At 42.3% G+C, this 11777-nt stretch overlaps 1 protein-coding gene across 1 annotated transcript; it reads right to left on the reverse strand.

The window, feature by feature from the left end:
* Positions 1-1388: 1388 nt before the first annotated feature.
* On the reverse strand, positions 1389-9732 carry LOC129640859 (rho GTPase-activating protein 20-like). The gene is made up of 5 exons (XM_055565846.1): positions 9574-9732; positions 6071-6180; positions 5371-5551; positions 4046-4177; positions 1389-1403 (listed from the first exon to the last, which is right to left on the reverse strand). Exons 1-5 carry the CDS (start codon positions 9730-9732, stop codon positions 1389-1391), a joined length of 597 nt encoding a protein of 198 aa, XP_055421821.1.
* Positions 9733-11777: the final 2045 nt, after the last annotated feature.

Genomic DNA, 11777 nt, shown 5'->3' on the forward strand with positions numbered 1-11777 from the left:
TTTTATTTCTACAGTACCCACAGGTATTCATGTATTTCAAATGTATTCATTCATTGTTCAGCTTTAAAAAGAATACTCTTAGGAAGAAATCTCTATCAGTTGGTACAAAGCTATATGTCCAGCTAGCCTATAAGCATAGATGGAAAGCAAAATAGACATTAAGGCCTATGCTTTTATTTTCAGGCCCAGATGGACCTGTCGCAATGTACATTGGTTGGTGTTAGAGTTCTTGTTGGCTCTGTGACCAATAAAACTATATACTATAGCCACGAAAAGTATGGTGCTCAGTTGTTCAGTCATGTCCAACTCTTGAGACCCCATGGACTATAGCCTCTCAGCTGCTGTCCAAGGTTTCCCTGGATAATAATACTGGAGTGGGTTGCCATGGACTGTTAAACAGTTTAACTTTATAACCTCATCCTTCTTAAACAATCCTGGAAAGATTTAGGTCAGTGTTTCCTCATACTCAAAGTAGGCTTTGAATGTTAAAAAATGAAATTTTGAAATTTTGTGGGTATAGAATAACAATTATAAGAATACAAATACTTTAATTAGAAATTCTATTCTGGCCCCAGTACTTCCTAAATTGGTAAGACATTTTATTCAGAGAAAGAAATGTCAATGGGACAATACTGGAATGGTAGCAAGGATAATTGCAAGAGGAAAGATTTAAAAACAAAAGGACATATAAACATTCGGTCCAGTTCCATTTGCAACCTAGGTCTGAAGCAGAATGGAAAGTGAGCTTGCTGTGAAAGTACAATGGAGAGTTCAAGTCTCAGGGGTGGTCCTAAGGTGGCGGAAGAATAGGACAGAAACACCACTTTCTCCACACAAGTTCATCGAAAGAATATAGAATGCTGAGCAAATTCCACAAAACAACTTCTGAATGCTTGAAGAGGACATCAGGGACCCAGAAAGGCAGCGCGTTGTCTTAAAAGCAGGTAGGAAAAAATATAAAAGAGAAAAAGACAGACAAATGAGGGTAGGGACAGAGATCTGTCCTGGGACGGGAGTCTTAAAAGAGAAGTTTCCAAACACTAAGAAACACTCCCATTGGCAGGCCAGTGGGGAATTTTGGAATATCAGAGGGTAACATAACGGGGAGGAAAAAGAAAGAAAGAAACCCACAGATTGCGTGCCTAACATCAACTTCCAGCAGGGAACTAGTCCAGACACTCACAATTGCCACCAGCAAGCGGGGGGCCTGAACAGGGAGGTGCGGGCTGCATTGCTTAGGGTAAGGACCAGGCCTGATTGCCCTGAGGGCAATCTGAGGGAGCTAATGTGAAATAGCAACCCAAATTGTGGGATAGCCAGAGAGAGAGAGAAAAAAGAGAGAAAACCATCCTGTGAAAAGCCCTAATCTAAGGCACTTCCTGGCCCACTCACAGGGCAGAGAACTGAGAGAATACGGGAGAAGAGCTAGCTGGCTGTCAACTGGCTCATCCCCCGCTGGAGACAGGGTGGCAGCCAGGGGCAGCCAGAGCCAAAAAGGGGCAATCTCAGCCTCAGAGAGGCATCCTCTACAAAACTGCAAGCAGGCTCCCATTTGCTAACCAATACTTCTTGGGATTCTGGGCGGTTGACATCCGCTGGGAGGGTCACAGCCAGAGATCAGCTCCCCAACAGAGAGACATGGCCCACCTGAGATGGGCATGCCTGCTGCTACCCAGGAATCTGAGCAGCTGGGATTAGAGAGCTGATAAGACACACCACACCTGCGGCTGACTGTGCTTGTCAAGTACCTCGTCGCCTGAGCTGCTCGGACCTCGGAAGGGCACAAAATGCAGGTCTGACTGAGTCTGCGCCTTTGTGGAGTACCTGAGAACCTGAACCTGAACCTGAACCTCTTAGACCTGGGAAGTACACGCAACCCAGGGCCCACCTCAGACAGTTGCAGGCAGAGCAAACTGGAGCCTGAGCAGTGTAGACTGGGAAAGCACACACACCGTGAGCGGGGGCAAACCCAGTGCGGCCAGGACACTGTGAGCACACACCAGGGATATTTGTTTGCAGTGCTCCTCCATCCCCACAGCACCACTGAATAAGTGAGCCTAAATAAGTGACCACCTTTGCCCCCATCAGTCAGGGTGGAAATTAGACACTGAAGAAACCAGCAAACAGAAGATGTTAAAATAAACAGAGGGATCCGCTCTGCAAAAGACAGGTGCAACAGATTAAAACTTTGTAGTTAGCACTGACTACATTGGAAGTGGCCTAGAGATCTTGAGAAGTATAAGCTGGATCACGGAACTATCTGAAACTGAACTAACCCCACACTGCCGAAAACAACTCCAGAGAAATTCCTAGGAATATGTTTATAATTATCATTAAAATTTTTTTTTTTAATTTTTAAATCCACTATTACTTCTTTAATTTTAATTTTTATAACCTACTATTACCTTTCAGGAAAAAAGACCCTATTTTTAATGCAAACTTCATATATATATATTTTATCATTTTTTGTGACTTTATTTTGTTCTTTTAATATTGTATTTGGGAGACTCTAACCTTTACTGTAGACTTTTAATGTGTGCTTTTTGGTATTTGTTATCAATTTTGTAGGTTTAAGAACCCAATCTTCACTACCCATTTTTACTTGGGAGTTTGATCACTGCCTTGATTGCTCTCTCCCCCTTTTGACTCTCCTTTTTCTCCACCAGGTCGCCTCTATCTCCTGCCTCACCCTTCTCTTCCATACCCAAGTCTGTGAATCTCTTTGTGTGTTCAAGGCTGTGGAGAACACTTTGGGAACTGATTACTGGCTGGATCTGTCTCTCTCCTTTTGATTACCTCTATTCTTGTCCTGGTAACCTCTGTCTCCTTCTTCCTTCTCTTCTCTGTGTAACTGCATGAGCCTCTCTGAGGAGTCCAGACTGTGTAGAGCATAGAGGAAATTGATTACTGGCTAGCTTGCTCTCTACCCGTCTGATTCCCACTCTTCTTCTCCTGGTCAACTCTATCTTCCTCCTCCCTCTTCTCTTCTCCATCTAATTTGGTGAAACTATCTTGGTGTCCCTCACTGTGGAGAAGCTTTTCATCCTTGACCTAGATGTTATATTATTGGAGCTGTTCAGAGAGAGAAGTCTTGAGGCAACTGTAAGAATAAGATTGAAAACCAGAGGCAGGAGGCTTAGTCCAAAACTTGAGAACACCAGAGAACTCCTGACTCCAGGGAACATTAATGGATAAGAGCTCATCAAGCACCACCCAAGAGCCAACAAGTTCCAGAGCAAGACATACCAGGCTAATTCTCCAGCAGCGCAGGAACATAGCCCTGAGCATCAATATACAGGCTGCCCAAATTCACACCAAACCCGTAGACATTTCAAAACTCACTACTGGACACTTCATTGCACTCCGGAGAGAAGTCCAGCTCCACCCACCAGAACAGGGACACAAGCTTCCCTAAGCAGGAAACCTTGAAAAGACACCCGCACAACTGACCCACAGTGAGGAACATCCACAAGAAAGAGGAATCACAAGCTGCCAGAATACAGAAAGGCCACCCCAAACACAGGAATCAAACTGATGCTGAAGCTGAAACTCCAATGTTTTGGTCACCTGATATAAAGAACTGACTCAGTGGAAAAGACCCTGATGCTAGGAAAGATTGAAGGCAGGAGGAGAAGGGGACGAGAGAGGATGAGATGGTTGGATGGCATCACCAATTCAAAGGACATGAGTTTGAGTAAGCTCTGGGAGTTGGTGATGGACAGGGAGGCCTGGCGCGCTGCAGTCCTCGACCCCAACGATTTGGGGTCACTGTAGTACTTGGGGTCCCAAAGAGTCCGACACGACTGAGCAACTGAACTGAACTCAATGAATCATGATGTCTCCTAAAGCTGTACTAGTTGCTTCTTGAAATCAGAACAGTCTTAACCTTGCTTTGATCTCACAAGTGGGAAACTTCCCATGTCTTGGAGCAGATGGTAATTACTGCCCTTAGAATGTGCTTTGGGCTCTAGGATCTCCCACTGACGCCTGGCAGCCTTGCTGTCTTTGGCATCAAAGCCAGTTACATTATTCACGTACCTGCAACCTTCTCACCGTTATCGGTAATATCAGTGATATCACTGTTATCAGAACTCACTGAGATCTCTCCGAAGAGAGAAGTGATATCTTCTCCAAATATCTTGAGACAGTTTTCAATTAGAAATTGCATGAAAGAAATCTGTAACACAAAGGGGCAAAAAACGGGGTATTACTGTACATATGGTGTAATAGTAAATCACATTTCATCCATGAGTCTTGGCTCTAACAAAAAGTGCAAAAGAAATCTGAGAAAAATTCAGACTTGGCTAAAAACTATATAAATATATATACATCAGCTTTTTCTAAGACATAACTGATACTTTGAAGAGTAGTTTGGCCTCAAATTTTAAAATTCTTTGAGTCAGTGGGCTAAAGTTATACTATGTAGCCTGGTTTAATAGCTAAAATTTTGTAATGATGGTTAACATGCTTAAAACTAGGATGATTTTTAAGTAGCTCACATAGGATATTTGGAACAAAAATGTATGTTCTCTTATTCAGTTTTATTTATTTTTAATAAAAATTTTTTCTAGTTTTATTGAGATAGATTTTATATATCTCATATTATTAAAATTTATAAAGTATCGAATACAACACCAGTTGTGAATTTCACTTCAGTGAAGTAATGCCTGAAACTTGGGTAGCAGAGGTCTCTGTGTGGGCCGGGGGGGTTTGTGAGGAAAGAAAGCATCTGGAGAGAAAACATGTCTGTCTGTCTTAGCACATTCCCTTGCCTCACACTTGCTGTCTGGGGGAGCTTGGAGAAGTGCTGTGATCTTGTTAGGCATGTTGTGGCTCTGTTAGGATGTTCTGAAATATTTTACTAGCTTCCTCATCCTCAGGCAGAGACACAATAGCAGCCAAGTATTTTCCTGAATGAGCCACAGCTGGCAGAGTGCGGCCAGTATGTGTGGAGCCTCAGGTGCTCATATTGCCCAGGCCGCCAAGATGTGCTGACAGTGACCAGATGTATTGGGTGTTGTCATCATTGGGTAATGATGAAATCATAGTTTGGAGGCTTGTACACCCTCAGTGATTAGGCTGAGAGTTGAACCTTGGCTTTCCGATTCCAAAGCCACGTTTTTTCTATCATATCATCCTACTCTTACCTCTCTATCGTTTAATCTCTTGGGTGGCAAAGGGGAAGTGAGTCAACTGTTCTCAGTTATAATAAACCTTCCCATGCCCAACCAGAGTAGGACTCTGCCACTCCAAGGCAGTGTAATTAAAATGTGCACTTTAAAACCTGGTTCATCAGAGTTAATACTACAGACTGCAGGTTCAAGATGGGGACTCTGCTCCGCAAGGCATAAAAATGAGAGATCTCGTTACCTGTTTGGTGAAGTTTTCTGAGCTGCCAGAATTAGACAGACAAAGAATGCTTGGGGATATACACAATGATAAATTATAAGCTGTCATCTGATTGGATGAGGAATGTTGCTCAATGTTGTGTAAACATCCAAAAAGATATCGCATGAAAATTACATTGGCTCTCGGCAGCTGGTCTAGATGCCTAAGGACAGAAAAAACACTTATAAATAAGCGAGTCATTTCGCTTAGTAAGTGGGAATACAGAGAACAAAGTACTTCTTTTTATACCATATACACAGTCTATTCTCACATTTCCAGGCATGAATGCATACAAAAATGTTTCACTGAATTTAATTCCTGAACCAGGTAAGACCTGCTCTGGTTAGTTATGTGTTTGTATTTAAGATCATACCACTGGAGGATTGGTTCTTTATCATCTCATTTTAGACCAGTGGATTTCATCTCCAACAGTTTCATGTATTCAGAAGGTGTAAAATGGTCAAGCATTCCATGTTAATAAGATTAGGAGAAAAACAGCAATTACAGTGTCACCAATAAGGCATGCATCTCTTTTCAAACTGGCATCCATGGGCATGATCAAGTGAAACCCCGTGATACTGATCATTATTTTCGAGGACATAGCGGTAAACTATAAGCTAATATTTTCCTAAGAGTATGTCGGTTGTATTTTCTCAGAGTTGAGTAATTATTGCATCATTACCTCTGGGTCGACGTTGTTTTCTCCGGCTCGTTCCTTTGATCAATAACATCAGGCCATTTATCATACAGACTGTCTGTAATTATGCTTCCTTGGATATTTCGAAGAAAGTCCTTATATAGATCAAAAAGTATATATTATTCTTAGGATAAATTCAATGGAGAAATTGCAAAGAAAATATTTAGTGGAAAAATTCAATTCAGTCCACAATTCCTTCACAGCCACCCAGACTGATTCACACAGAGCTTGGCTGTCATTCACCACAGCCTTGCACACCCAGAAGTACTGGTTGGATTTTACCCAACTAAAATTAGAAGCACAAAAGCAGAGTCTGGGCTGAAGTGAGAATGAAACGAAAGCTCCTTCTATCGCCTGGAACTTACTCTTTGTGTACATGTTAACACATTAGTACAAACTGGCAAGGTCTGGTGATAACTGATCCTAAATCCTATTAGTTTCTTGAAAAGAAACGCACATGCCCATTTTGTTTGTTTCCTTCAGACACATGCTTGCTCGTAATTCAAGAAAGAGAAGTTCTGAAATAAAACAAACAAAATGACACCCCTACATGCTCTTCTGCACATATTAAGAGAAAACCTGAAGTACGTGTGCTCTTTGGGAAAAAGCTAGTATCGAAATAGCTTCAATCCTTTTCTCTTTAAAAAAAAAAATCATATAAAAGTTCAGTTCTACAGACTTTTAAGCAGCCGGTGTTAGAAATAAATCAAAATCCCCAATCGTAAACTACATACCCTTACAACTCTGAGAATGGAATATATCCACCCAAAGAGGAAACTGAAAATTTAGATACATTGCAACTTGACACCTGTGGGATAGAATATGCAAATGTCAGCTTCCGAAGAGGAGGCCTGGAAACTTTATCCTGATGATCAAGGCTTCCTATCGTAGAATGGGGCCTATTAAAATAGATGAAGTTGTAACCTGTTGTGCAAGACTGAGAGGAAATGATTGCATTGCCTTGCCAGGTTCAAAGGCACAACTTGCTTCCACTGGTCTTAATATACAGCCTGACTTCTCTTAATAGTATCTTCTTTAGGCAGTGTTTCTAAGGCAACTATCATGATTGTAATCCTGATAGTGTTCGCTTGTCTCAGGACTTATTGAGCTGCTGTTTGTGTCAGGCACTCTCTTGAGTACTGAGGACAGAGTATGAAGATAATGTACAAAGTCTCAGTCCTCGCATACTTTTTCTTGTAATTGGTATACAGTACCCAATGATGGTCATCAGGGTTTCACTAGGCTTCTTATGGAGTGTCCGCAGTACATTTGGAAGGAGGAAGCACTCCATTTCAGTTCAGCCATTCAGTCCCGTCCTACTCTTTGCGACCCCATGGTCTGCACACCAGGCTTTCCTGTCCATCACCAACACCTGGGTCTTGTTCAAATTCATGTGCATGGAGTTGGTGATGCCATTCAACCATGTCATCTGGCTTTGACTTCGGGGAGTCTGGGAGTGTGCAGCAGGGCCTATGCTTTGTGTGCCAAACTACATGCACTTGGAGTGTGTCTCTTCTCTCTCCTGAACCCTGTGCTGTAGAATCCATTGGTGAGACTGAGTATGGTTAAGCCAGGGTATGACTCATGCAGAATATGCCATGGGTATTTGCTTTTGGACCTCTGTTTATACACAGTTGAATGAAAAACTCAATGTGGTTCTGACTCTATATTCATTTCTGATTTAGACCAACTCCATGGATGCTTTGACATATGGTATTCTCAAGGCCAAAGTTGCAAGGTTTGATTCCCCACCAAGATCAATCAACTTTAGGAAGAGAAAACTTTGGGACTGTCTAAGACCTGTACCCATAAGTAGCCACCCTCTTACTAGTCTGTAAGCTTACTAGTCTTACTAGCTTATAGCATGGAAACAGGCAAGAGCCTTGTAACACTTGCTCAAAAATCAAATCAGTTCCAAGTGTGCACCTTAGAGAGGGTAGCACTCTACTTGCTATTTGCATACCTAGTGTGTATTATTATGGGTCCAGTGTAGTAGGGGTCAACTCTAAACCATATCTGCACTGTTGTTATTATCATCCAAGGGAACATTAATAGGGGACAAGGAAACACCATAAGTTATTTAGTTTCTAGGATAATTTTAATAACCTGTCTGTAGTAATTACTACATCAATATATTTTTGTTCATAGCTGCTAACAAGCACCAAGATGGATTGATTAATTTTTTCTTTCTGTTGTATTACCGCCCTGGTAGAAATTTAACTACACACTTGTGATTTAGCTGTATCATTTCAAACTCAGTCCATTTTTTATATAAATCTATTGACTTTTGCAAAATTCCAAACAGATTTTGATTGTTGCACTCACTTTAAAAATAAGATGTATAAGATTAGGCACGTAGTAAAACTGGCTACCGTGTAACTGTAACCTTGGTTGGTGGGTTAAACTTACAAATGTTAACAAAGCCCATTAAAGATGGTAAGGGAGATAAAAGGAGGAACAAATGGTGGAGTCATCCCTACACTAATTTTCAAGTAAAAGGCATTGAGACACAGGGGAAGGGAGGATGATGAACTGATCAGAGATTTTGGTGGCCTCACTAAGGGTTTTTTGATTCATTGTAAGCCAAATGGGCTTCCCAGGTGGACCTAGTGGTAAAAAACCTGCCTGCCAATGCAGGAGATGCAAGAGATGCAGGTTCGATCCCTGGCAGGAAGATCCCCTGGAGAAGGGCATGGCAACCCACTCTAGTATTCTTGCCTGGAGGATTCCATGGACAGAGGACTCTGCTGGGCTACAGTCAATGGGATCACAGAGAGTCGGCTGCGAGTAGAAGAGTAACACACACAGACACACAGACAGACACACACACACACATAAACACACACACACTAAACACACAAGTTTACCATAGTGAGTAAACATCTGTCCTGCATCCATGCTAAGTTGCTTCAGCCGTGTCCAGTTCTGTGCCACCTCATGGACTATAGCCTACCAGACTCCACTGTCCATGGGATTCTCGAGGCAAGAATACTGGAGTCATATGCCAGTCCCTGTTCCAGGGGATCCTTGCAACCCAGGGATGGAACCCAGGTTTCCTGCATTGAAGGCGGATTCTTTACTGTCTGAGCCACCTGGGAAGTTGCTTCTGTTAACTGTTTCCAAAAGCTTAATATGAATTTTCTTTTGGAAATGTGGCCTTCATTAGGAAGGTGATGAGGAAGTCATCCAAAGCAGAAAGCTTGTTTAGGTAAACACTCAATGTGTAAGTGGGTATTTTGAAATATATTGTTAATTCTTTTGCATGGAGCGTTCTGGAGTCAAGATGTGCAATGAAAAAGGAAAATATCTAATGTATGGGGCTTATAACATTTGAGGTACCTTCCTTCAGTTTTGGCTTTGTGAAATGTCTTTCACTTTTCAGATCCTTCCTCTCTTATGCCTATTATGTTTCTTGGGCATTCATACTGAAGGACCAGTCATATAGCTTCAGATTTACCGTGTGTGGATAATGCTCAAACTTTCCTTACCTTTAAGACCGACGATATCACAAGAACTGGTTCATCATTCAAGTTCACTGTGTCTCCACAGTTTAGTTTCTTCTGTAGGACGCTGCATGATTTTATACTGGCTGATTTTCTAAAGATGCTCTCTGTGAACGGCCGTTTCTGATTGATAAAGGAATGCATATCCTATAGGGAAGGAAAGAAAAGAAAACTGTGGGACATTTCATGCCTAGAAGTCCAGACCACACGCGTGCCCCTTTTTTGACAGAGCTGTGGTATATGAGGGTACAGTTCTAGAACAGCACCGAAGTCAGTTTGAAATTTTTTCTCCAGAGTCTCTAAATATATTTTCGACCCAACAATCGATTTGACATTCATACACTGAAACATTTTAAACACTTGTGTAATCGGATTTTCCGTTTCAGTGAATTTACTGTGTTAAACGTCTCTGCTTTAGGGCCTTTGTAGATTCACCCTCTCCTCCTTCACCGCTCCTTTCTCATTATTCCCTATTATAGATGCTCTTCCCTACGTGTGGAAATCTTTTTGCCATAGTCATGCTCTATTCATCTATTCCCCTTCCAGGGACTGTCCACCCCATTCATCCCTGTTTCCTGTATTCCCTCCCCTGAAAATCAGGCTCAATACGCCCCTCCTCCTTCTCCGATGACATTCCTCTCTCATCAGCCTTTCTAGTTCCTTTTCCTGTATTTTCATGTCCTCTGCTGTCTGCAGAGTTAGAGAGGTAACAGATATTGGAGCCAGGTTTTTCAAGGAATGTGGAATCTGTTATGCCAATCATCCACTGTGTGACTTTGGGCATAGCACATACTTGGGTGAGGCTCTTGTGATTTTCATTTATGAAGTGGGGGTGATGATAGTCATGGCTACTGCCTAAATGTTCTGTGAAAGACGCAAGGTCTGGGGTAGTAGCTGGCACGTAGCTAGTATGATAAATTTCTTCATATATACCATAAAATTCCCTGCATCTAGTGTAGTGCTTGCAGAGATAGTGGACAGTGAACAAGAGTTAATGCTTACAGTTCAACACACTAATTTGATATAGCACAGTCCAAACTCTGTGACTCTCTTTTGACACATTCTGTCAGGAGCACATGATTCATCTTTGCCAGAGGATACGTACTTTATGCTGAAACACCTGAGTTACATATCTAATCCATGTGAGACATTTTGCATCATAAGGGGGAGTAGACTCAGCTGAACGAAACTTGAGACTAGTGTGGACCTCAAGGGAGGAGACGAGAAGACATATGAGGATGAGGTGGACTCTCAGAGATTCTTACACCCAGGGTCTGAAGGAAAGCTACGCGGCTCCAAATAGCCTGGAGTTCAAACTCGCCTCCAGGATCTCCCCACCATTCTATGCAAAACAAGTACTCTTTCACCCGAAGGAAAAAATGGACATTGGGTGGATTTTGCCCAGCTCCCAGCTGGTCCCAGCCTCTGGCTGATCTCCAGAATTCCTGCCGCAGCTGTTTAAGCGATAACTACTCTGTACAACCTTGCAGAAGAACACCCCCCCCCCCCACACTTAAGACAGGAGCTTTCCATATACATGCCTCTATATACTTACTCTTTCCTTGGGTAAGGGCAGCAGCTCACTAATCTGACTGCTGCTCCTTCTCGCCTCATAAAGGTGATCTGTAAAGGACTGCTCTCACTCTTTATCTCAACCTCGCCTTCTCTAATTGCCTTAACTTACAGAGTCCATATTAACTGGTCTGAGCTGGTATAGATGGGTCTTTGTTGAAATCAGCGGAATGGATGAGAGTATCTTTTCATCTTGTAGTTGCCTTCTGACTCTGCAGTACCTAAATCAGGTCTTATTCTTTCAAGTAATGTTATGAATCTTATCGGACAAAGTCAGACTTCTTCATTTGGGAGTAGATTTGGAAGAGAACACTTGATCTCTCAGAACTCCCCTTCTCAGGAAGGTTACAGAAACCAAAATAAGACCTACCAGAATTGGGGTGGGCAGGGTGTCATTATCACATACATCCTCAAGAGCAGCTCCAAAGAGCTGTTTTGGCTTTGTGGGTGGTAGACACGTGTGTTGGTTGTCCTTGCGGGTCCTTGATATACACCCAAAGGCCCACTCTTTGAGAGAACTCTTCCTAAGTGTCTTCTTATCTGAAACTAATGTAGAAGAGAGATTTTCACTACTAGTAGTTTAGCTTATTTAGCCTGATTTCCACCACTTGCATTCA

This window comes from Bubalus kerabau, unplaced genomic scaffold (assembly GCF_029407905.1).
Source record: "Bubalus kerabau isolate K-KA32 ecotype Philippines breed swamp buffalo unplaced genomic scaffold, PCC_UOA_SB_1v2 scaffold_50, whole genome shotgun sequence".
NCBI lineage: Eukaryota > Metazoa > Chordata > Mammalia > Artiodactyla > Bovidae > Bubalus > Bubalus kerabau.